This window comes from Triturus cristatus, chromosome 4_2 (assembly GCF_964204655.1).
Source record: "Triturus cristatus chromosome 4_2, aTriCri1.1, whole genome shotgun sequence".
Lineage (NCBI taxonomy): Eukaryota > Metazoa > Chordata > Amphibia > Caudata > Salamandridae > Triturus > Triturus cristatus.
This window is the reverse complement of record NC_140586.1, coordinates 249,913,933-249,941,637: the sequence shown is the minus strand read 5'-3', so window position 1 is coordinate 249,941,637 and position 27,705 is coordinate 249,913,933. Positions and strand designations below refer to the sequence as shown.

Sequence of the window (27,705 nt, the reverse complement as noted above, 5' to 3'; positions counted from 1 at the left end):
CGCTTTCAAGTAATGTTTCATTACTTCTCTCACCTCCATGCCTTCCTCATTTGCCAACACTCAAACTTCTCTTTCCACCAGTACAGTTCCATCCCATGTGAAGGACTTGCAAGGATGGAGATATGTTTGGTGCATGTAGAGAGCCAGGCAACAGCATGCAGTATAGCTCCCAAGAGGAACAGTTGAAGATTTTGGAGGCCTGCCATAACTGCATTTCCTTTATCGAGGTGCATAAGCACAAGTGACAGACAGTACTATGTTTCTGAAGTCTGAATGAGTTATTGATGGCTTTAGTTTCCTTTGTAGGTGTTATTGATTAAAGGTTCAGTTGGTTGGTATGGCAACCTGATTGTCCAGGTTCAGATTTTTGTCGATAATGAAGCCAAGAGAATTTCACATGTGACTCGAAAGAAAGAAGGGGAATGCCAAGTGGATGTAAAGAATTTAGCTATTTTTGTATTGGAGGGGAATAATCATTTGAGAATGGCAAATTAATTCACTTTTGGTCGGATTACGGTTTAGAGAGCGTGAATATATCCATTTGGTTAGTTTATCGTTGACGATTTTCAAGTTTGTTATGCTAGTGGGGGGTGAGACATGAAGATAAAGCTAGGAATCATCGGTATATTAGTGCAGGTTAATAGATCTATTTTGAAGTATTAAAGTAAGAGAGTCTACTTGTAGGTCAAATAAATAGTGGGAGAAAATCTAGCTTATTGGAATACTAAGTCTTATTGGGTATGTATCTGATTTGAAAGATTTAACTTTTACAAACTGAGATCTTGAGGTGATAAATGATTTAAAACCACTTTAAGACAATTCCTTTTACTCCCATTCTAGCTTTCAGGATTTGAAGCAGTGAGTAATAATCAAGTGTGTCGAACATTGCTGAGAGGTTGAGACTTAATAAAAGGCAGGTATCTTCTTCATCCTCTATTATCTGTATTGTAGCGGTTTCTATGCAGTATTTGGACAGAAGCCAGACTGGTAGAAGGTTATTGATGGAAATGTGATTTGATAGCTGCATGCCAAACATCCTCAATGACTTTGACAAGATAAGGGAGCTTAGATACTGGTTTTGAAATGTCCTTAATATGAAGGTTTATTGGTCTGGCTTCTTGAGAAGTGGATTGATTTGGTTCATTTTCTGAACTGATGGGAAAGCACTTTCAAGAAAGGCATTGACTGTTGTGAGTATAAGAGGAGAGATGTCTTGTCAGCAGCTTTTTTGCAGAGGTGCAGGAACCGGGACATTTGCCTAAGGGGCGAGGTTGATAGAGGGCATGCATAATTATTTAAATGTCATGGTTGTTAAAAGAGGACCATTAGGCGGTGGGGCTTTTGTGAATAATAAAGGAGATGTATAGTTTAGGCTTTTTAGAAAGGTCCTTGCATTTTTGGTTACATTTCTGGGTAAAAACGGTGGCAATGTTCTTAACAGAGTTCTGGCACCTGGCGGTGTTATTGCAGTGTTTTATGGCACTGAAAAGAATTGTGTGAGGATTTATAACTTTATTCATTTTTGTCTTACCCACTGTGCTTTTTATAAGTGATCCTTTGTTCTGTGGGGGCTACCAGATACCCTGCTGATATTTCTATCCTTCAGATCTTTTCCCCTTTCCTGGTAGTTCTTTTGTGATACTGAGATATTTGGAGTGCCATGAGGCACGTGGTTTCTCTCTAATGGATTTGAGAAAGGTTATGGAATGGCTTTTGTGATTCATTGTAAACATTTGCGAGGGAGGCCACGTGTTTGCCAGATAATTAGAGATGGCTATAATTTTCAAACCTTCTGATAGTTGCTGGATTGATATTCCTTTTAAGGTTCATCTCTAGGTTTTTTGGGGTTGCCATGTTCTATTTACCTTTATTTTTATGTGGAAAGAAATAACAAGATACCTAGACCAATTTCAATTGAATGGGTTGTCTGGTAGTTAAGGTTTGGTGGAGAAATATTAGGTCAATAAAGTTGGATATATTGTGTGTGTACCTTGAGAAATTGATTGTATAAGTTTGTGTCAAGTTCATTTGTTTCTTTTCTTGGGAGTGAATTTTTCAGAATTTTCCAAGAGACGTTAAGATTTCCAAGATAAAAAGTTGTTAGCTTGTCAGTTTTCATTAAAAATATCAGTTCCGAAAAAAGTTCCGGGAATGTTTACTTGTAGACAGGGATGCTTTACATAGTATGAAAATAGCATCTTTTAATTTGCATTAGATGTATCAAGAGTGAGAGGACTTCGAAGGACAGGAGGAAAGGGGATTCTATTGGAGATTTTCCAGCAGCTCTTGCTCTTTAAAATGACTGTGATGTCGCCTTTTTTTCCGCAGGTCTGTGTTTGTGGATGATTGAGTAGTTTGATGGTAGTAGCACATCTAAGGACATTGGAAATGTGACTTTGAACACAGACTTGATTCTGAAACGAAGGTCAAAGTTATGGGTGATTAGGAGATCTGAATTTTCACAAGTGAGTGCCTGTCGACATCTTGCATTAATTATTATGCAATTTAAGTTTGATGCAATAGTAATTGTTTAGGTATTAGCTTGGTTTGTGTTGATTTAGTTTCGGTTTCCTCTGGTGATTCATTGCCTGATGTGATATTTAGCATCTGGATTATTGCTGAGAATTGGAAATGTTAGAAACAATGCTTTCAGAGAAGCACACTTCAATGTACCTTAGTGCATAGAGATATTTCTAGGGCGGCAGATATAAGCACATGTATATCCCTGAAGTTCGAGGCAAAGCAAAAGAGTGTTTATATCAGGGAGTACAGGTTCATCTTTTTAATATTCTGTGGGAAATAGTGGATGAGAGGAACAGCAGGTGTTCAGCTAAGGCATTTAGAAGTCCTCTCTGTTAATTTTGCTTGATGACAAAAGTTTGTAAATAGAAGGAAACAGAAAGGTTATGACTTCTTTCCTCACTGCACCAAAGATCCAGTTTTCTTGGGGCCTGATATTAATCTGGTGATACCACAGCGTAAAAGAGATGAGGCAGACAATCTTTGATTCAGAGTTGAACATCTGGACTGTGTTACTTAGGGAGGAGACAGAGATGCTGGGCCTTTGAAAGTTGGTAGTCCCGATAGTAACAAAAGCCACTGCAGGCCCCGCGGTGCAGTGGGTGGCCCCTCTAGAACTGTGCACGGGTGGCAGCTAAGAGCACCTTACTGGGTTGTAAGTACTTTGCAGGGTGGCCCCCTCGAGTTTCGTCACACCCCGTGATGTCATACATGGTTGAAAAATTAGGAGCAGGAGAGCGACTCCTGGACCTAGAAGGGTAGAGAGATAATTTTGTACGTGAAAGGAGAGGGGATATGTACTCCCTATTAAATATCCTATTACATAAGTGGTATCCTCCTCTATTGGTGGCAGTGTATTAACATAGGTACCAGCCAGGGAGAGGGACAGCGGAGCACCAAATAAGTTCATATAGGGCAGGGACCCTTGAAGTTAGTTGGACTACAGGGCCTACCCCGACTACCCCCTCATGAGTAGTACTCACCTGAGTCTGTGATATTTCCAAAATACTGCAAGTCATCACTTTTTACCTGCATGCATACGCTTAACATTTTGCATGCCACGCATTCTTCTGTAAATATTGTTACAGTGGTGAGCCATTGGGGGAACCACTTTCATTCTCTTCACCCTGAGGAATGCCCAGGAATGACCTATATTAGTCCAGTAGAGTAGGGCATAAGCATGTCGGCATTTTAAAAACTAGTGTCATAGGACCACAAGATCCTGCTTGCACAGTGTATTTACAGTTTTAATCTTTCCCATCACCACAACGAATAAAGGGATACCTTGGGGTGGATAAGGATTTTTTATTTATTAGTATATAACCCCCGTCCCCCAAAAAAACTGTTCTTCAAAGAGCCCCCTGGAATACGGTCGAGCCCACCCTGACCTTTAGGAGTCAGGGTAAAACCGATGATGAAGCATCCCACTACTAGAGTGGGTGAGGGGTGTATAAAAAAGGTTTTCCTTTTTCCCACCGCTGAGTGCGGTAGAGTAGAGGTGTAGTTTGATCTCCTTACCACACTGCCACCATTAGATGAGGATACCAAATATGTTATAGGACATCATACATGGTCCATGGCCCTGCACTTGAGAGCCCGCCTAGCGGAGAAGCTCTGTTTTTTACTGTGAACCCCAGATATAGATAGAATGAATGAAAGTGAAGTGATAAAGAGACAGTTGAGAAAGAGACTGGAAAGGTGAGAGAGAGTAATAAAGAGGCATCTGAGAAAGATGGAGGGGGGTGAAAGGTGGGAGAGAAAGGTAAAGAAATAGACAGGCGAGAAACAGCTGAGAAAGACCAAATAGACAGGTGAGTGATAGATGGCGATAAAGAGAAGGAGACAGGTGACAAATAGGTAGCTATGAGACAAAGAGAGACAGTTACAGAGACAAGAGAGAAATGCATATTAAAGAATTAAACAGATTAGACACAGACTCCTGACATAGAGGGAGGGTGTGACAGATGAAGAATGTGTGGCAATAAAGAGAGAAGTATGAGACAGCGGAGGGTGTTGGGAGAGGGAGACAAGTGAGGCGATTAAAAAACACGTGGTAAAGAGACAGATGGGGCAGCAATTGACAGGGGCAGAAGTTGCTGAGAGGCACATGAAAAGTAAAAGGCATGCGATACAGAGGGCTGATAAAAGACAGGCAGATTAGCCAGTGGCAGCTTAAAGAGAATGGGAGACAGAGACAGATAAGTGATGGAGAAGTGGTAAAAACACAGAGGCAGGTGAACAGGCGCAACCGAGAGTGTGAGGTGAGAAAGTGGTAATAAAGAGACACTGCCTAGAAAAAGGCAGTCGAGTCTGTGAAGGGGACAGGTGAGAGTGAGTTGGTAAAGAAAAATAAAGGTAAGAAAAAGTCAGGCGAGACAGAGGAGATAAAAAGGCAGAGACAGGTGAGAAATATATAGCTGAGAGAGAGGGAGAGATACAAAGACAAGAGAAAGATGGTCTGATAAAGAGGCAGTTTAGACAGTGACACCTCACACAGCGGGAGGGTGAGACAGTTAAAAGATAGTGTAGTAATAAAGAGACAGATGAGAGCGAGGTACCGTAGAGAGAGCTGGGAAAGGGAGGCAAGTGAGAGGTGGGGCAGAAAGGTGAGAAAGAGAGGGAGCAGGTGAGAGGGGTGATAAGAAGATATCGAATGGTAAGAAAGAAGCACCTGAGAGACACAGCGAGAGAAAGGAGAGACAGGAGAGACAAAAGGCTGATAAAGAGGAGACAGGTTATAGCATAGTAATCTTCTCTTCAAAGAGAAGTCCCAGTTCATCTACCAGTTTTTGATTGAACATCACCTTAAAGAAAAGGCAATACAGATACGTACGCGGTCAGAAAACCAGTGCTCAGAAGCTGCGTTGGGGATAAATATCACTTTATAAAACTGCTTACATACGTACATTTAGCACAGAACCTAAATAGATTCATTTTTATTCTCCTTTGTTTTTATGTTATCATGTATGCCTTTTTAGGTCTGGTGCAGGAAAATACCTTGGAAAAATAACAGACTGGGATTTTGGGTAAGCTCCTCACCCATTGGATTCTTTGGATCCCCTTATAGCTGTGAGAACACCACCTACTGGCTGTTAGGTGTATAAATATGCCACATAGACTATGCTTACATTGCAATGCATGAGGCGTGTTATTTTCAGGAGCAGCTGCAGGGACTATTCGATGAATGCAGAAACCATTCCCCCCCAACAACACAAATACAGACACTCGAAAGCAACATATTCCATGTGATAAACAAAGAAACACTTTAACCCCTTCAGTGCCCCGCCCTTTCCCCCTCCTGTGCCGGGCATTGTATTAGCGGGCGGGGTCCATGACGAGATAGTCTCGTCATGGGCACAGCGCAACCGCGCTCCATGACGAGACTATCTCGTCATGGGCATAGAAGAGGTTAAGTTTCATCTAAATTAGTATGGACATATACTACACCGTTTGATAAATATTGTTTTGCAATATTTTTCCTGTAGCCATCTTGAAATGCTGACATCTTTTAAGAACTGCATCACCAACTACTCTCTTACAACGATATCAGAGCACATTTGGATGCAAAGCTTCAGAAAACGTTACAGTTCATGTTTTTAAGAGCATTGCACTTAATCTGGGCTTTGTAGGTTGATCCAGGTTTCTTTATGTTTCCTGTACATTAGGATTGTATTTGATTTGGGCTTTTATTTTTGTGGTACAAGGATTTGCTTCAGGCTTTTATTCTTGGAGGCTTATTCTTAATTTGGGCTTCACTCAGCACAGATTGTTTTTTTTAGCAGGAATGAGGCTTTTCTTTTTTTTGCACCATTGGTGATGTTGCAATTTAGGGCACGATTCCGATGTTGGACGGACTGGAGTCCATCCGACATCGGTCAGGAACTGTAACCGACCAACCTTCTGCCGTCGGTTACAGACCTGCAAGTAGGATGCAATCCGATACTTAACAATAGGAGCATGCATTCTAAACGGAATGCATGTTCGCATTGTTAACTGCTGAGGTGCAGTTAATCTCTGCACCCTATTAAGGTGCCTGCCATCAGGTGCAGGGATCAACAGGGGGGCACCATAGGTGCTCTCGCACCCATGGGGGCCCTACTGGGGGCCCCCAAAGACAGTTTTCCACTGCCTTTTTGTGCCGGAAAGATCTTTTATACCCTACCTAAAATTCACAAGGGGACTACCCCGGTACCAGGCCGGCCGATTGTATCTGGCATTGGCTCGCTTCTCGAGCCCCTTTCTAATTTCTGTGATCATTTCTTGCAACCCTTGGTACGAGACATCCCCTCTTTTATAAAAGACACTACTGATGTCCATAAGATCATTGACCATTTCACAGATACAGGTGATGTTGACTATCTTGTCACCCTGGACGTGGAGGCCCTCTACACTAATATTCCTCAGAGGGCCACCCTGGCTGTTATTGAGTCAGCCCTACGAGCACTCAACTGGTCGTCATCCACACCCATAACATTTATTGTTGATTGTGCTACCCTGGCTTTGACTGAGAATTTCTTTGAATTTAATAAACAACTCTATCATCAAAGCCAGGGCACTTCGATGGGGAGCACCTTCGCTCCTAGTGTTGCGTGTCTCTATATGGCAGCTTTTGAAAAGGACGTGATTTTCAACACCTCGAATCCTTTCCATGGTAACATTACACTTTGGAAACAATTTATTGACGATATACTGATCTTTTGGCATGGTACACGCACTGACTGTGTAAACTTCATCAAATGGATCAATGAGCAGAATGAATTTCTCAGATTTTCCCACACAATATCAGAACGTTCAATACCATTCCTAGACCTGAACATCACATTACTTGATGGTACTCTTAGCACAACTCTATATAAAAAAACACCGATCGCAACAGTCTATTGCGTTATGATAGCCATCATCCCAAAATGTTGAGGGCCAATCTACCGTTTGGCCAGTTTCTACGCATTAGACGTAATTGCACAAGGCTGTCTGATTATAACACAGAGGCTAGAGTTTTATCATCTAATCTGAAGGCCAGGGGATATCCCGAAAGACAAGTTCATAACTCTATGAAAGAGCTAGGAACAACCCACGAGAAGCACTCCTCGAAACACGAACAAAACCCAACACTGACATACTCACCTGTGTCACTTCTTTTACACCGGACTCTACCAGAATTAAGAAGATTATTTTGAGAAACTGGAACATTCTAGAGATGGGCAGTTTGAGCATACCAAAGCCTAGGTTTGCTTATAAAAGAACACAAAATCTCAAGGACCTACTGGTCCACACAAGACCAAAGCCTAATATGACCAACAAACAACGCACTATGTGGGACCTACCCACAGTAACTGGTCACTTCCCCTGTGGCTCATGAGTGGCCTGTAACTCGACCACTATTACCAAGGGCATCACTTTCAAGAATGATTTCCACTGGGTCCTGACCAGACACACTAACTGCAACACTAAAAACTGTATTTACATGATTACATGTCCATGTGACCTACATTACGTAGGTATGACCACGCGCACGATTAAGACCAGGATAACGGAACATAGAAGTAATATACGCTGTCAGAGAGTTACTACTAGACTTTACACACATTTTAAGGAAGCGCAACATCACGCTGATTCGATGAGCTGGGTAGTCTTAGAGGCTCATCCACAGATTTCTAAACATGCACTGTTCAGGCTTGAGCAGAGATGGGTCCTTAGATTATCTTCACACCTGACGGGCTTGAACGACGACATCCCATGGGGTGCACTCACTGGATGAGATCCTCCCGCCCTTAGCTTTATTTTCATCCTCCATTCTCTACTGAATGACAATCCTCTCCGTGTTTAACTTTGGCGGGGTTGGGATATACTACCACCTCCCACACACGTACTGTGTCCTTTGTCATATACTACTTTCAGATACCTTTTGGAGGGTTTCCCCATCAGGCGCCTAATTGGCTTCATTCATTCCCTCCTTCCCCTTTACATAACCCTCCAGGGTATGTTATGCGCGTTCCCGCGCCTTTTTGACCTGATCCTTTATTTATGAATTTTTGTATTATTGTGGACATTTATTATCAGTCCCCCCTGTATTTGATTTTCCAAGTTTCATTGTGCTCTCCATGATCGGTTCTGTGCCGGTACGGATCCATCCGGTCCTGTTTATTACTTTTTTTAACATCCACCCCGTTCCAATATGGCCGCCGCGACCGGAGCAGCACTGCCGTGCATTGGGATACGCGCATTTGGTCACATGATGCCATACACGTCATCAGCCTGCAGCATATCAGGCTTGTACCACGTCCTACCTCTAACCATCCCAGGTCCGGCGGCAGGGGTAGGTTCAGGAATATACGCGTTTTACGACGCTGGTGAGTACCATATGCTTCCCTTACATCAATCCGGATCCCCATTGAGGGTAGACTTTTATTGAGGAGCGGCCTTGAACTCACTCCATGTTCGATACTACTTGGGCGCCACCGTCCATGATTTTGCTTGCTGCCATGAGGGGGGACGGCGCTGGTGCTGGACAACAGGAGGAGAGCCCGGTCATGTTACCACACCTCCTCCCTTGCGCTCGGCCACCGGACTGTCCGCCTCTGGTCGCCGGGTAACCATGGCTGCACACCACACCGCCCTTGATAGTGTATAACTGGTTGGTGGTTTGCCCTGACTCCCTTTGGTCTTTCTCTGCCCCTAGGGGTTCGCTGATTAGCCACATACAGTTTTTTATTTGCCGTCCTCGGTACCGCGCAACTTTTAACCAATTTTTTAACCCATGTTCTCACTCCACCGGCATCTGCCTTCAGGACCCACATCGGAGTCCTCGCATACCCGCCAGTCACTGCTGCAAGATTCCTTTGATAGCAGTTTAGGTGAGTGTTCCTACAACTGCATTGACTACACCTTTTATTGTGAGATACCTTATACCCTCACCTTTTTTGGCTGGTACATCTGCGCACCGCCTTTCCTGGTTTTAACCAATTTCCCCCCTTTTGTTCCCCTTATTACCTTTAATGACACCTTTTGCCTCTTGAGGACAAGATTCTGTTTCATCATATGAGTGCATCTCGATGTGTTGTTCATTGTCACTTTTTTCGTCTTTTTGTTTTAGGTTACCTTACTGAACCTGTTAGGTATGTAGCCTGCTCACGTACCTATTGTTGTAGATAGTTCCTATTACTGATCCTGAGGAAGTGCCCTGACCATTCTGGCTACCATGGCATGAAACATGTCGATCTTTTTGAGGGTACGGCATGCATAACTAGTTACATAATCACTAGTTTCTATACCCACCTCAACTCCTATTGCTTTTACTTAGGCTGTTTACCACTTTAATAACATTCATGTGTGGACTAACAGCACCTATTTTACATTTCACTCACATCTACACACTCTAGTGCCCCTTACCCCCACTGCACCCTTCGGCAGGAATAAAAGATCCCCGCCAAAGAGCCCCAATATTGGGTGCCTGTCAGGTATTGCACCGCCGACCTGACGAGGGGCATGCTCAAATGATGAAGCATGGCACCTAGCTTGCTGGGTGTGTGAGAGCCCTAGTTCCAACTAGGGATTTCCCCCTTCTGTTCTCGACCTGCTTCACTGATGACCAGGCCCTATTTTCTTTGACACATGACAATACATCTTTCCCCTTCTTTTCTTTGTTAGAGGAACTCTGTACCTTTTTGCATCACTAGTTGACGGGGTATGTACACTGGACCTCATTAAACTTACCCCTGTGTCCCTACTTTGTTGATAAAAGAGATAGACAGGCAAGAAACAGCTGAGAAAGACCAAATAGACAGGTGAATGATATATGTGGAAATTTAGCGTGCAAACTGAACATTATCTGCGCCATCTTGCCTCTCCCCAGCGCCACGCACAGCGACTGCACGGCCGCCATTTTAGGCACCCCACTCTCTCCCCGCTCACTCTCGACCGCCAGCGCGTTCCCCTGGCGCTGCAAGCATCCCCCGCGCGCCGGCCACCCCCGCTCTCTCATACAGGCCATAAACCCTCTCCTTCTGCGCGACCCTGCTACGGAACCACTTCCAACCGACAACCCATACATGGTCATGCCTCTCCTTTTGATAACCCCCTTCCTCTGCGCCCCATTGTCTGAACTGGTCCCAGGCCATCACCTAGCCCTGAGGATGCAGTTTACTGCCCCTACTGTAAGGGAAACACCCCACATCAAAGGGATTACAGTAGATCAAAGCCCCTACCCCCTGAGACCCGGCCAGTTGCACACACCCCCGGGAATTAGCGGAATTCCCTGCTGCGCGATAGCCATCTCCCACTGCGGGTAGGGTGGGAACTTCTACTGTATCTATGTGTGGGATCGGATCTGAGCCGGGGCTTCAGGGGATGTTCTTTCAGGCATCAAGGGAATCTCAAGAATGTACTATGTGTAATAAAGCAATAAACCAGTGTATAAGAGACCAGGTCTCAGAGATGCAGTGAGAGCACCTCGTGACGATACCTTGCTGTCTGATCTGATGTGTTCTGCTCCGACGGAATAAAACTTTGTTTCCTGCCTTCCAGTCTCCGGCGCCTGCCTCTTTTATTGGTAAATTATCGAATGGTATGAGAGGCGATTACCGCCGGGCAAATACTTGAAAGATCATCGACTGAAACTGCCGCTACCATTTAACAATTGGCGTCCCAAACGTGGGGCCCATCAGCGACACGTGGATCCAGTGGGAGAGGTCCCGACGACAGAGTGAACGACTGCAACGATCGGGAGAGCTCCTGCCCAATAGACCCTCGTCTGGCAGCCGATCATCCGAACTTCACTGGTTCCGAGCAGACCTCTCTCGAGTGATCTACGGTCCTGACTGGGAACCATCAGGAGTGCCGCGGCAAATACGGAGAATAGAGGACGATCGGGCGCTGGAGGCGGAAGACGAGAAACTGTCCACGCGGTCCGGGTAAGGTCGTGATATACGACAAAAGTGCGAAATAATTGATTGATTGTTTGAATACTAGTATTGCTCATTGATTGTTCTCTTTGAGATATTCGCTGTCTACAAACGGGGAGGAGTAGAAATACTCTCTCTCTCTCCCTTTGCAGATAGTGAAGGGTAGGTAACGCAGACTTTTGTCCCCGTTGAAACCCGTCGTGCCTATCTTTATCTCCCCATTGATTGATTGTCCGAACATTGATTGTTTTGAAGAATAGTGCTTTTTGAGATATTCTCTGTTTGCAAATAACGTAGAATAGGAATATTCTGTCTAGTCTTTGCAAATAGTGAAGGGTAGGTAACGCAGACTTTTGTCCCCGTTGAAACCCGTCGTGCCTATCTTTATCTCCCCATTGATTGATTGATTGATTGTCCGAACACTAGTTGTTCGATATTGGTTCTCTGGAGGTATTCTCTGCTTACAAATAACGAGGAATAGAGATATTCTGTCTAGTCTTTGCAAGCAGTGAAAAGATAGGTAGTGCTGACTTTTGTCCCCGTTGAAACCCGTCATGCCTATCTTCTCCCCACTGATTGGTAGTTGGTTCTGCCCGGACCGCTTATTAGAGGTGAACCACCCGGCTCCACTGGAAGGCACCCCTAATAAGGACATGTTCACTAAATATGGACTAGTCGCCGTAGCTTATAGCAAGCTGTGGCATAAATATACCAAGAAGGACCCCGAAAGTCAGTGGCCACTGATGGGATCCTTCGACGACCGCCAGATAGAAGCGCTAGAAGTAGCTCTGCGTAGCAATAAGACGACGCCTACTATGCTTGACAGTATTGGCATGTGGCGCAAAGAAGCGACGCAACGGAAAAAGAGGGAAGAAGTAAAAGCAGAAAAGGAATTACGAAAGGCAGCTCACCTTGCCGCTAAAAAGTTAGAAGAAGACATAAAGGAGAGAAGGGAAACTAAACTAAGACAGGAGCCCGAAACCTCAGGCCAGTACGCTGTTAGGACCCCTTCTTTGCTCTACCCTGAGTTGTCCTCCAAGCAGCGAACAAATGACGAATTACTGTTAGGCCCCCCGATCATTTACATGCCCCCTCCGTATGCACCCTCCCAATCAGTAGTGCAACACCCGCAACCCCCGAACACGAGCGAAAGCAGTGCAGGGGCCTCGGCCCTCACGGCCTCCGCGCCGGCTGAGCCTCTTGTACTGAACCCAATGTCGACTGCAACGCTAGATGACCATGAGATGGGAAAGAAAGAGTCCACCAGAATGAATCGATTAACTAAGGATGAACGAGCAGGAATCGATAGGATAGTAGGGACGCTGGTGGAGCGAAAGGAAAGTGAGGAGTATATAACAGACGTGTATAGCTCGTATGCCGACAGCCGCAGACGACACTTCGTCGTACGGCTCTGTTATCACGCCCTGAATGCATATGAGGACAGATACCACGATAAAGGTCCCGAAGGCTTAGCGGCTCTATATAGGAAGGTAGACATTGGGGAAGAAGGAGAGGGCGATATAACGAACCTCTTCACTCGTACACTCGAGGTCTACCGACACCTTAAAGAACATGGACAGACCCCCAAAACAGAAACCCCCATAGCAACTAAGCCCCAGGGAGGAAGGACCGATGCCATGATGCCCATTAAAGAAGCTGCCCCCTATTGGGTCCCCCCACGGGGTCAGGGAACGCACGACGACATCAACCACCAAGATGCGAAGGGAAGGGTTGTATATAACTGGGTCTACCAGCCGTGGGACCGGCAAGATATTTTGACCTTTAGAAAGACTCTACCCGACTTGAGAAAGAACCCGACTGCCTTCTACACTGAATTGGGTACAGCCTTAGGCTCAACGATAATGACGTTAGCAGATATCGACTTGTTCTTTGGGCTATGCCTGCCGGCTGATGTGTGGAAACAAATCCGGAAAGTTGACCACGCTGAGCCGTTCGGATATACCTGGGTACAACTCGATACCATAGATAAACAGCGAGAACCAGGACAGAAGCCCCCGAAAGCCATCTTAGAGCTCCCAGACAAGATTGTACAAAAGCTGAAGACTCTAATCCCAGAAAGAAAGGTAGACTGGTCGATAGTGACGGCTTGCCGCCAGAAACCCCAGGAGGATGTGTCTGAATATTTCTCCCGATTCGAGACTGTGTTTTCCGATTACAGTGGCCAAGACATGACCACCGCAACCGGACACCACCTCTTTGTCCAGAATTATGTAAAGGGTCTGTCTCAAGAAGTTTCCCAGAAGCTACAGACCAGCGAGAGCAGTTGGGCAGCCTCCAAACCCGCAGCAATTCTCCAGATGGCCCAATACTACGAAAACCAGAAGAACGAGAACGATAGGGCGTCAGAGAAGAAGAAAAAGGAATTAAAGGAGAGGGTGATGATAGCACAGTTGCAAGGGGTGACCATAGGAAGGGAACCCCCAAAAGAGAATTACCAACCAACCACCCCTAGAAAGCTACCCCCTAGAGACCATACACCTACACCCTACAACGGACGGAGAGACTTAGATGGAAATCAATGTGCGTTCTGTAGAGGGTTCGGACACTGGAAATCCCAGTGCCCGGTCCTTCTGGAAATAAACAAGAATAGGGACCCCAGAGACGCAGTATATGACCCCAGAAATAGAGGACAGGGACGAGGGCACACGAACAACACCATCAACGACAGGCCAGGCAGACCAAACACCTTTGATCGCCCCCGCCAAACCCAGTGTCAGCAGTCCGACTATGAGAGCACTCATGACTTCGCATAGGACCGCCAGGGGCAAGGGAGGGATCCAGTCGAACTCCGTGTTGACCAGCAAGGTCCTTACGTCACCGCTAAGGTCTTGGGCACAAAATCTCCATTCCTGGTAGATACTGGGGCGACACGTAGTGCGTTATCTAAACGACTGATTCCTAGGGCACCCTTGTCTGGCTCACACGTAACCTCAATAGGCTTTGACGGAACGCCCTCCACTAACCCCTTATCAGCACCAATCTCCTTTGACTTAGAAGATAACACCACTGACACGACCTTTCTGCTCTCCTCCAACACCCCTGATGCTATTATGGGACTTGATTTGCTAAAACATTTTCGAGCCACTATCAGATGCTCCCCAGACGGAGTTCGAGTCATCCTACACGATAACCCAGATCTGTCCAGACCCTGTCACACACGGCGTATGCTCTCTATAACCGATGCTGATATGTCCCTACTCGACACATTACCTTCACATCTATGGGCTAAAACCGACTCAGATGTAGGGCGCATGGTGATCGACCCGGTACACATAACCGTCCGACCGGACGCAGTGCTCCCAAGGCTTCCACAGTATCGGATATCACCCGAAGGCGAGAAGGCATTGGTGGAAATCATCGAGTCCCTGGTCGAGGCAGGAGTGGTAGAAGAAGTAGTGAGTAATGTTTGCAACAGCCCTATCCTACCCATTGTAAAGAAGCAAGGCGAGGGGGATGAGAAAGCCTACCGTTTCATTGTTGACTTGCGAGAGGTTAACAAAGTAGTCATACCCCAGTACCCCGTAGTCTCAGACATCACCACCATCCTCACCCTGATTCCATCCACTGCCACCATCTTTACTGTTATTGACCTCAAGAACGCATTCTTTTCCATCCCCATCCACCCAGACAGCCGCTACCTGTTCGGCTTCACTTTAAAAGCCCGTTCGTACAGGTTCTGCAGGGCACCCCAAGGCTACACTGAGAGTCCCAGTATTTACAGCCAAGCCCTCAAGAGGCAACTGGATGCAGTCCAACTACCCGATGGAGTGGTGTTGATACAGTACGTCGATGACATTCTTTTGGCAGCCGACACCACTCCTCTTGCCGTCACAGCCACCATTCACCTCCTCCGCTTCCTTGCGGAGAACGGTCACAAGGTCTCCAGAAAGAAATTGCAATTCTGCCAGCCCCAGGTAACGTATCTAGGCCACCTACTATCCAAAGACGGGAGGAAACTTACCCCTGACCGAATTCAAACCATCCTAGAAACCCCTGTTCCCAAAACTCAGAAGCAGGTACGATCCCTAGTGGGCCTCACCTCCTTTTGTCGACAGTGGTTGCCAAACTTCAGTCTTACCATAAAGCCTCTGCTTTCCCTGCTGGCTAAGGATGTCCCCTTCCCCCTCCCCTGGACACCTGAATGTCAATCCTCCTTCAAAGAATTACGAAACGCCCTCTGCTCGGCCCCAGTCCTTGGAACCCCAGACTACACTAAACCTTTCTCCCTCTACACCCACGAAAGGGAGGGATGTGCGTTGTCTGTCCTAACCCAGTCCATAGGCCCTAAACAACGCCCTTGTGCCTACTTCTCTGCCACTCTTGACCCCGTAGCCAGAGCTTTGCCCGCCTGCCTTCGAGCAGTAGCCGCCGCTGCTGTCTCTATCCGACAAAGTGAGGGGATCGTGCTCTCGAACCCCCTCACGGTATTGGTACCCCATGCTGTTGATACCCTCCTGAACCAAACCAAGACTCAACACCTGACTAGTGCACGACTGACTGGGTATGAACTGACTCTGCTTGCACCCCATATCACATTGAAACGATGCACCACTCTGAATCCAGCTACTCTACTACCTCTCCCTGACGCTGACCCCAATGCATCCCCTATACATGACTGCGTGACCCTCACCGACGAACAAACCAAGAGTAGGGTTGACCTCCGGGATACTGCCTTCCCGGACCCTGACGGAGAACTGTGGGTGGATGGCTCATGCATCAAGCTCCCTGATGGCACCACCTCAGCTGCCTATGCAGTCACCACAGCTCGAACAGTTGTTGAGACAGCCCGCATCACACAGCGATCCGCACAGGCGGCTGAACTAATTGCCCTCACACGAGCCTGCATCCTGGCAGCAGGGACAACCGCAAACATTTACACAGACAGTCAGTATGCCTTTGGGGTAGTTCACCACTTCGGGCTCTTATGGAAAGAGAGGGGATTCTTGACTTCTCATGGCACACCCATCCTGCATGGAGATCTAGTCTCTGCCCTGACCGAAGCAGTCCTCCTCCCCACACGGATAGCTGTGATCAAATGCCAGGCACACAAGAAGGTGACAGACATTATAGGTCAGGGAAATGCACTAGCTGACATTACTGCCCGAACCACAGCCGAGAATAGGGCCACGACCCGCATGTACGTGACCAGGTCACAAACTGAGAAATGGAAGGATGCTAGGGAAACGATTAGGGATATCCAACTAGCCAGCACACCACACGAATTAACTGAATGGGCCCGGGTAGGATTGAAGGACGATGACGGTTGTTGGCGAACTAAAGACTCGAACAAATGGTTGCTACCCGACTCATACTTGATCCCCATGCTGACCATGGCACACTCCCCCGCACACATAGGGTCTGCCCCCATGATCGAACTCATCTCCAAAGTCTGGCACAACGACAGAATACCAGACTCAGCCAAACGTCTGGTCCAACAATGCCTAGTATGCCTCCAACACAACCCTGGGAAAGGAACTGCTGTACCCCGGGGAGGGTTTGGGGTCCCCAATCACCCCTTTGAAGTCCTACAAATGGACTACGTCCAGCTAGAAAGGTGCCAAGGTTTAAAGTATGTGCTTGTCGTTGTGTGTGCCTTCAGCAAATGGGTGGAAGCCTACCCGACCCATGATAACACCGCTATGACTACCGCAAAAGTACTACTGAAGGAGTTCTTCCCCCGATACGGCCTTTGTCGAATTTTGTGGAGCGACAATGGCCCCCACTTCGTAGCTGAAGTTATCCAACTCATCTTAAAAGGGTTGGGTGTAAAACAGAAGTTCCATGCGGTCTTCCATCCCCAATCTGCAGGCCTGGTTGAGCGACACAATGCCACATTGAAGCTTAAGATAGCAAAAATAGTCGCCACCACAGGACTAAGATGGCCAGACGCTCTCCCACTAGCATTGCTATCAATGCGTTCCACCCCCACCAAACACCACTTAACCCCCTACGAGGTCGTCTTCGGGCGGCCCATGAACCTTTGGACTGCACCAAAACCGACATCCATCCACGACGTCCCGGACGTCCTCATGTCTGATTATCTGTACAATCTAACTAAAACGTTGTCTATCATCCATCAGCAGGTGCTGCACGCCATCCCCGATGTTTCCAGGGGCCCCGGACACGACATCCAACCTGGTGACTTCGTCTTAGTGCGTAACTTCCAGCGCACCAAGAGTCTGGAGCCCCGGTGGACGGGCCCCCTGCAAGTCCTGATCACCACCCGAACAGCCCTTCGAGTGGAGGGGAAACGCAATTGGCTGCACGCACACCACTGCAAGAAGGTATCACCGACCCTGACAACCACGGACAACATCACCGCCCAAGAGGATCTTCTGGACAAAGACCGACCATCCCTGAGCCGCTGCCCGGATACAGAGACACTTGAATTGATTGAATATCCCGATCCCACTGTGCCATCCAAAGAAGGGTATAACTTGCGACGAAAGGAGAGGACTTCGGCTAAGCAGACCACAGGCTAAGTGGAAATCTCAGAGCGGTAGCCTAGTCACCTAAAAGGCCACCAGGAGAGAAACTAAGCAAAGTCTGTGGTTCTGCCCGCTACCGAGTCTCTCGAAGGTGATGGAAGCGCCCGACATGAAGGTGATGGAAGCAACCGGACGTCCGAAGATCCCCTACAAAAACCCAAAGACTGACCGAATGCACAGCTTTAAGACTATAACACTTTTTATTACCCTTCTCTTTTGCCTTCTCCTCATGGTCACCTTCTGGATCATGGAGGAGAGCACACCCGCTCATAAGACATTGCTGACTACCGTTCAACCTACCACCACGAAAGAACACCATCTGATCTCACTTTCACCCCAACTCCGAGAAAGGCGTAAGGAGTTCTGGAATAACTCTTTTGTGCAGTTACTCCACCAACACAATCTTGCCACTAACGCCACTAACTGCTGGATCTGTGGATTGCTACCACATGCCACTGGGCACTCAATCCCTTTCATCCCTTCACCTTTTTCTGTCCATGGTTCCTGCCTCGCCTGGCTGATCCTCCTGCAGGAGAGCTACAAGGACAATGCCACTTCCGGCAGAACCATGTCACACTTCTACCATGGGTTCTGGCTGAACAAAACTGGTAGAACTTCCGCCCTCTTCTGCCCTCTGAGATCGAACACTTCCTTTCACATGGACATCCCTGCCAAAGAACGAGTTGAAATGCAAGTGTTCAACAATCCAGCCAGACCCACCTTCTCTTACCTCCGAAAACGGACGGCCGCCACCCTAACAGTGGCCCTGTCCGTCATCAACATCACTGGATCTGTATGCCTCGAAGGCCTGGGGGCACAGCTGGTGGGCCACAGCTCCTGCCTCATCACCCGAACATTGGATTCAGTTGACCCACCCTCCTTTGTTGCCTCCCCGAATATGTACTTCGTCTGTGGTACTAAGGCCTACACCTGGCTTCCAAAAGGTTGGGGAGGCACCTGCTACATCGCCTTTGTCCTTCCTCCAACGTATGTGGCTCCAGCAAACCATCACCGACAGAAACGGGCCAAAGACATTGTGCAAGCCGACTCCACTGGAGCACAGTTCATGGATGCAGTAAAGGGTCTTGTTCCGCTCTGGGGTCCGATGGCAAACAGCCGTGCCATCCGCCACTTAACCCAGGCAGTCGAAACGGCAATGAACATTACGGCTGGCGCCCTCGCCAACAACACCGCCGAGCTCCAGGCCGTCCGCTTAGTGGCCCTTCAGAACCGCCTCGTTCTAGATGTGGTCCTGGCTGATCGTGGAGGAGCATGCCGCATCATTGGGTCCAGCTGTTGTACCTACGTACCAGACAACTCACCCTCAGTCTACAAAGCAATTGAACACCTCCACAGACTGTCCACAGAGGTCCATCAAGAACAAGAGGAATGGTCACTGGGGAGTTGGTTTTGGGACGCTATTAAAGGTTGGGGATGGAGGCTGTTTTCATTCATCCTCATACCAATCATGATACTATGTGGATGTTGCTTGGGGATTCAGTGTCTGCCACCTTTATGTTCGCTTTTTATGAACTGCATCTGCCCTAAGACTTTGGACTTTGAAACTGAGCGGATGAAAGCTCTGAACGAGGTGGAGGTACGGGGTATTATGGGGATAGATCCAAACTAGGCAAGCTGGCGAGACATGTTAAAAGGGAGGACTGTGGAAATTTAGCGTGCAAACTGAACATTATCTGCGCCATCTTGCCTCTCCCCAGCGCCACGCACAGCGACTGCACGGCCGCCATTTTAGGCACCCCACTCTCTCCCCGCTCACTCTCGACCGCCTGCGCGTTCCCCTGGCGCTGCAAGCATCCCCCGCGCGCCGGCCACCCCCGCTCTCTCATACAGGCCATAAACCCTCTCCTTCTGCGCGACCCTGCTACGGAACCACTTCCAACCGACAACCCATACATGGTCATGCCTCTCCTTTTGATAACCCCCTTCCTCTGCGCCCCATTGTCTGAACTGGTCCCAGGCCATCACCTAGCCCTGCGGATGCAGTTTACTGCCCCTACTGTAAGGGAAACACCCCACATCAAAGGGATTACAGTAGATCAAAGCCCCTACCCCCTGAGACCCGGCCAGTTGCACACACCCCCGGGAATTAGCGGAATTCCCTGCTGCGCGATAGCCATCTCCCACTGCGGGTAGGGTGGGAACTTCTACTGTATCTATGTGTGGGATCGGATCTGAGCCGGGGCTTCAGGGGATGTTCTTTCAGGCATCAAGGGAATCTCAAGAATGTACTATGTGTAATAAAGCAATAAACCAGTGTATAAGAGACCAGGTCTCAGAGATGCAGTGAGAGCACCTCGTGACGATACCTTGCTGTCTGATCTGATGTGTTCTGCTCCGACGGAATAAAACTTTGTTTCCTGCCTTCCAGTCTCCGGCGCCTGCCTCTTTTATTGGTAAATTATCGAATGGTATGAGAGGCGATTACCGCCGGGCAAATACTTGAAAGATCATCGACTGAAACTGCCGCTACCATTTAACATATATGGCGATAAAGAGGAGACAGGTGACACAGAGTAGCTATGAGACAAAAAGAGACAGTTACAGAGACAAGAGAGAAATGCATATTAAAGAATTAAACAGACTCCTGACATAGAGGGAGGGTGTGACAGACGAAGAATGTGTGGCAATAAAGAGAGAAGTATGAGACAGCGGAGGGTGTTGGGAGAGGGAGACAAGTGAGAGGCGATTAAAAAACACGTGGTAAAGAGACAGATGGGGCAGCAATTGACAGGGGCAGAAGTTGCTGAGAGGCACATGAAAAGTAAAAGGCATGCGATACAGAGGGCTGATAAAAGACAGGCAGATTAGCCAGTGGCAGCTTAAAGAGAATGGGAGACAGAGACAGATAATTGATGGAGAAGTGGTAAAAACACAGAGGCAGGTGAACAGGCGCAACCGAGAGTGTGAGGTGAAAAAGTGGTAATAAAGAGACACTGCCTAGAAAAGGCAGTCGAGTCTGTGATGGGGACAGGTGAGAGTGAGTTGGTAAAGAAAAATAAAGGTAAGAAAAAGTCAGGCGAGACAGAGGAGATAAAAAGGTAGAGACAGGTGAGAAATATATAGCTGAGAGAGAGGGAGAGATACAAAGACAAGAGAAAGATGGTCTGACAAAGAGGCAGTTTAGCCAGTGACACCTCACACAGCGGGAGGGTGAGACAGTTAAAAGATAGTGTAGTAATAAAGAGACAGATGAGAGCGAGATACCGTAGAGAGAGCTGGGAAAGGGAGGCAAGTGAGAGGTGGGGCAGAAAGGTGAGAAAGAGAGGGAGCAGGTGAGAGGGGTGATAAGAAGATATGGAATGGTAAGAAAGAAGCACCTGAGAGACACAGCGAGAGAAAGGAGAGACAGGAGAGACAAAAGGCTGATAAAGAGGAGACAGGTTATAGCATAGTAATCTTCTCTTCAAAGAGAAGTCCCAGTTCATCTACCAGTTTTTGATTGAACATCACCTTAAAGAAAAGGCAATACAGATACGTACGCAGTCAGAAAACCAGTGCTCAGAAGCTGCGTTGGGGATAAATATCACTTTATAAAACTGCTTACATACGTACATTTAGCACAGAACCTAAATAGATTCATTTTTATTCTCCTTTGTTTTTATGTTATCATGTATGCCTTTTTAGGTCTGGTGCAGGAAAATACCTTGGAAAAATAATAGACTGGGGTTTTGGGTAAGCTCCTCACCCATTGGATTCTTTGGATTCTCCTATAGCTGTGAGAACACCACCTACTGGCTGTTAGGTGTATAAATATGCCACATAGACTATGCTTACATTGCAATGCATGAGGCGTGTTATTTTCAGGAGCAGCTGCAGGGACTATTCGATGAATGCAGAAACCATTCCCCCCCCAACAACACAAATACACACACTCGAAAGCAACATATTCCATGTGATAAACAAAGAAACACTTTAAGTTTCACCTAAATTAGCATGGACATATACTACACCGTTTGATAAATATTGTTTTGCAATATTTTTCCTGTAGCCATCTTGAAATGCTGACATCTTTTAAGAACTGTATCACCAACTACTCTCTTACAACGATATAAGAGCACATTTGGATGCAAAGCTTCAGAAAACGTTACAGTTCATGTTTTTAAGAGCATTGCACTTAATCTGGGCTTTGTAGGTAGATCCAGGTTTCTTTATGTTTCCTGTACATTAGGATTGTATTTGATTTGGGCTTTTATTTTTGTGGTACAAGGATTTGCTTCAGGCTTTTATTCTTGGAGGCTTTTTCTTAATTTGGGCTTCACTCAGCACAAATAATTTTTTTTAGCAGGAATTAGGCTTTTCTTTTTTTTTGCACCATTGGTGATGTTGCAATTTAGGGCCCCATTCTGATGTTGGACGGACCGGAGTCCATCCGACATCGGTCAGGAACTGTAACCGACCAACCTCCTGTCGTCGGTTACAGACCTGCAAGTAGGATGCAATCCGATACTTAACAATAGGAGCATGCATTCTAAACGGAATGCATGTTCGCATTATTAACTGCTGAGGTGCAGTTCATCTCTGCACCCTATTAAGGTGCCTGCCATCAGGTGCAGGGATCAACAGGGGGGCACCATAGGTGCTCTCGCACCCATGGGGGCCCTACTGGGGGCCCCCAAAGACAGTTTTCCACTACCTTTTTGTGCCGGAAAGATCGGCACTAAAAGGCAGTGGGAAACTACCATCGTACTCCCTTGGCTGGAAAGAGGCGGCCGGTGGAGTACTGAAGGGTTTCCAGATGGCGGACGGGCTCTCCGAGCCCGTCGTAAGCCATCCGGAAAACCGAGTCGGATTCCTTTCCGACCGAGCCCATGAGAATGGCTCGGTTGGAAAGGAATCCGAACGTCACATTCAGATGCGAGCAGGTGGGCTCTTCCTGCCAGCATCGGAATCGGGCCCTTAATATGTGTGTCTACTTATATTCTGTTTTTGCAACTTAATCTGGTTTTACCTTAATGTGACATTCAACTGCTTGCGATTTTTGCTTCTAAAAGGGTTTTCACAGACATACTGAGTTGCACCAAGAGTGATTTTGAACCTAAAAATCCTTTTGCACCTAAAAGTGAATTTGCCTACTTGTCTATGCCCTGTTTTTTCATTCCCTAATGATGTTTCTTTCTTCCCTTACTTACACTGTTTCTTTATTCCCAAGCTAGCAGCTGTGGTACAGTGCATTATCGTAGGTGTGGGCAATACAAAATAGGGTACAAACATAGGAAGTGCAAAAAGATGTAGGTTGTACAAAGGCCCAGAACAAGTAGTCTGTGCACGTTTGTGCATGCCTGTGTTTGCATGGATGAACACATTAAAGCCAGACTTATTGGCTTTGCCAATGCTCGTTAATTCCCATTGGGAGTTGCTTTAAGCAACTGATCTGTTTGTCTTCTGTAGACCATATCTGGATTAGATTCCAGCTTATCAATTAGATTTGCTTTCTCAAAAACATTAAACGTTCAGTCTTCTGTCCATGCCTTTAACAAGCATTGGCATAGCCAATAGGTCTTGCTTTTGGGACCTTATAAGTATTTAGTTTTGCAGCGCAATATCCTTGGTGCAACAACATCACCCGTGCTACACATACAACATCAAGGACACAGAATGGGTGAAGGAATGAGTGGGCGTGGAGTTTGTTAGTATGATGGGGGAAAAGGGATGAGTGGATCTCAGTGGGAGAGAAATGGGGAAGAAACAGGGCAAGAAGCAGGTGTGATCGATGTATTAGTGAGGTTGAGTTATTTACAATGTTTTGCATTTATGGAAAGTTATGTTACATACCTGTCGTAATAAAAGTGACCATTTCTGCTTACAAAGTAATAGTAGTATGGGATTTATTGTGCGACAAATATTGCTGCCTCATGATCATTAAACGTTAAACATGAGAAAAAGGGGTACTACACCTGTGCCAGCAGATAAACATCGCTCAGTTGCTCCAGTGTGGTGGCAGTACAATACAAATAATAAAGTAGTGGTAAATAAAAAGCATTTAAAAATGGGTTTACATGTTAAGTATTAACATAAAACGTTTAGGCCTTGTCCATAAAAACAACCACCAACAGTTACACAGTAAACGTTCAAGGATGCAAAACAGACAATCAGATCAAATTCAAGAAGCAATGCACGCAGGAGGGCAGTGTCAAAAGGTCGGCAAGGGTGATGAAATCACTTGTAGGCGCCATGTTGTCACTGGCGGTGACATCAGAGCTACCGTTAAACACAATCGGGATAAAATGATGGGCAACCTGCGGTTTCAGAAAATAAGTATAGCCTTGGGAGACTGACGCAAGTACTTATCACCTGGAAGAGTAAATCAAGTACGTGAAAGGTAAAGAAACGACCTAAATGGCTCCACCTCGAGTAATTAACTTTCAGTGAAAGCACCCCTTTCACCGCCCCAAAAAATACTGCATGGAACAATGTTTGCCGGTAGGTAATAAATGAAATAACCGAGGCAAGACTGTCATGGAAAACTGCTGTCAAAAATCTCGTTTCCAACCGACTTCCCTTCCCTTCCCTCCTTCCAACCCACCAATACTTTGTAGCCTATCAAATGCCCTCGATCCGGCATTTTAGGAACAAGCAAACGTAACTGTTCTATGATAAAGTGTAGCAAAGTTTGAGAAGTCGCTAAACAAAGAAATGTTTACCCGCAGAAATCTTTGTTGGGATCTGAAACCCAACACCATGTGCAGATTTTGAATGGTGCACAACAGAACCCCTATCTCAATAAAAACGCTTGTTGGGATGTAAGAACTGTCACACAATTACAGCCTCCTCCTGACCCAAACACCAAAAAACGCATTAAATACATAACTTTAAAATTTTGAAAGATGCGCTCCGACTGCTAGGGGTGGGAGCACACCTACTGTTCTCCCTGTAAATGGGAGAACATAGGATACCCAAACACACGTCAATGATTCAGTTCTGTCAGTACAGCAAGTAATGGAGAGAACACAAGTTCAAGAAACACTTAGTACGTTCAATGAAGTGAATATTTCTTGATTTAATAGAGTTCCGTTGCCCAGCCAACACTTGTTTCGTCTGGGTGTAAACCCACGACTTCTTCAGGGCTACAAGAAACATATAAGGGTAAATTATAGAATTTAACATACAATGGTCATGTAAACATAAAGAATACCAGACACCGCGACAGTGAGTAGTAGGGTAAAGACAAAGCAAAATTCCAAGAGCAAGAGATACTGTTTCAAATGACACAGAAAAAGACAAACGCTGCAAAGGATAGTAACACCTTCTACGTGATACCGGAAGCATGGTACAGAACAACGTAATATATAGATACCAGCACTATTAAATCAAGAAAAATTCACTTCATTGAACGTACTAAGTGTTTCTTGAACTTATGTTCTCTCCATTACTTGCTGTACTGACAGAACTGAATCATTGACGTGTGCATGGGTATCCTATGTTCTACTAGTTGTGACCTTGGTCGACTTGGGGGGTTTAGGGTTGTTCCCCCTTACCCTTGTTGCACCGTTGTATATTTCATCGTAGACTAATTATGTACACACTCGTGGGCGCCACTACTTACCGTATACCTGAAACCCTTCGCATGTATCCCTGTAAAAGGGATCTGTGTGATCCCATTGAAATGTAAACCTGGAAACGGGGCGAAAATGGAAGGTCCTTCTGACTAATTAAAAAGCAAATGGCTTGGCTCAAAGGGGTAGGGGTCTTTGGGGCAAGAGTACGTGATAACTTCAGACCTGATAGTGAGAGGCAGCCCCTGCTGTGTGCAAATGGCAACTGGGAGCAGCCCACCCTGGCAGTCAGCAGAGCGCCCCCTAAAAAAAAAGCCCACAACAAAAACACGCCACAGGGCGGGAGACCTGCGGAAATCCCCGATTCTAGTGCCGCACCCACCACTCACGACCCCTACATCAGGAGGGAGGGAGGCTGATTCCAGAAGGCAGGAGCGTGGAGGGGTGGTAGGGAGACTGAACGATCACGGAAGGCAGAGACATAAAAAACACATTATAGTACAGTTCGATGAAGTGCAGTCGGAAGCAGTATTGAGAGAAGAAGGCAATAAGGCTTTGGGCACGGAAGGTACCATAGAGGGTGCATGACGAGAGAGGCAGGGCATTGTCGCAACTAGGACAGCAAAGAGGGAGCATAAGAGAATGGCTAGGTATCAAGAATAACCAAGTGGGTAAAAGGAGAAGCAAGTACCATGGAGGGTGGTAGGAGTAGAGATGAGGGAGGGAGGGGCAGCCATGAGAGAAAGGGAGGGGCAGCCATGAGAGAAAGGCTGGGGCAGCTAGGAAGCAGACAGAGCGAGCACGGGAGAGGAAGACAGGGACACAATTATCTCAATTATCTTTAGCCATATTCTCCTCCTATTTCAACACCAATCCTAACAAACGCAGCCTCAGCCCAAAGAAAAAAAAGAAATCAGGTACTGATTTATCAATACTCATACGAGGTGTCAGAAGTTTGGGGTTGTCACAGGCCACGAGATTAAGGCATTTTTACCTGACTTTCAACAGATCTATTTAACCACATCTCAAAAATATATCAAGATCAATTTACCACTCACCTATAGCCCCGCCGTGACATGAGGATTGTGTGTGCAGATGCGTAAAAACAACAATGCGTACGTTCTTGCTGAAAATAGTCGGACATCTTTCAATGTCGTAAAAGTGCGTTCCCGATAAGTCTGCAAAAAAACCAAATCAGCACTATTTTAGCGCATTTTATTTAGCGTCTCAGACCTGAACACGCATATTTTGATAAATCATCCAAGTTGATTTATCTATCTAAAACGAATTCAAACCCTCAAGTCAAATAAGTTATAACTCGTAAGAAGCTAAAAAGAACATCTACTATGCAAGTTCGCAGTTCCTTAGAAAGTCAGGAAAATAATCTGAACTAAAGACAAAATAATCATGTTCAGGAAACTACTGCGAATCAGAACTGCAAGGTACCCTGTTTGAAACAATCACACGTAGAATTAGTTTGTCATGGTGACAAAACGAAGTACCCCAAACCTGAGATTGTGACGCATTAAGAAATAAGAAATACATTTGGACCAACTATTTTTTTTTAAGACAGAGAGTTGTTGGTACGGACTTGGGGGAGGAAGGTAGGATTGGAGAGTGGCAAGGAGGAAGTGTAAGAGAAGGCAGGGAGCAAGAAGTAAACAAGTGGGAGGGGTGGGGGAGTGCACGCGCGCGCGCTAAGCAGCAAAATGAAATTTAAAAAAGCATGCAAGTGGTGCGCGTGCATTAGTGATCGCACTGGAAGGGAGGCAGATGGCGGCTGCGCACGTGCACGTGGGCGTAACCGCAAGCTTGAGGCCAGCGAGGTCTGGTAGCACTTTGAAAACCCCAATACTAAATGTCTCGCAGTGCAGCGCATGCGCTGGCTCAGGCAAGACCTAAAAAAGCATCAACGGTTCTCTCTCATAATTTCTAGTTCTAAAAACAATTCCTGGGCCTGCCGTTTTTGTCTGAAGCTGCATATATCCATGTTCAACAACTTACGACTATTTCCTAACCTGAATAGGAGATCTTTTCTAATTTTGTGCCTTACCCTCTCAAGGGGCAAGACATTAACTTATTTATGTGAAGAACTGCACATTATGGTTCTTGGTGGAGACCACCCTTTTTGTATTAGCAATAAATCTACTTCTATCTATCACCCAGCCAAGTTCAGTGATGATTGGTAACCTGCAGAAGTAATGTAGCAGGCCCACATGCATATTCTCACTTCCACGCATCAACAAGCACACACACTCACCC

General features: G+C 46.5%; 1 protein-coding gene across 2 annotated transcripts in view; it reads left to right on the top strand.

Moving 5' to 3' along the window:
* The window catches only part of GUCY2C (guanylate cyclase 2C), a 489,600-nt gene that overhangs the window by 281,259 nt on the left and 180,636 nt on the right, over positions 1-27,705 (top strand). The window contains exon 16 of one of the 2 annotated variants that reach the window (XM_085601430.1): positions 5,499-5,546. The exons of the other annotated variant lie outside the window; for it this stretch is intronic. Coding sequence (XP_085457556.1) covers positions 5,499-5,546 — 48 coding nt within the window. The remainder of the gene's footprint in view (positions 1-5,498; positions 5,547-27,705) is intronic. 2 annotated transcript variants of the gene reach the window in all.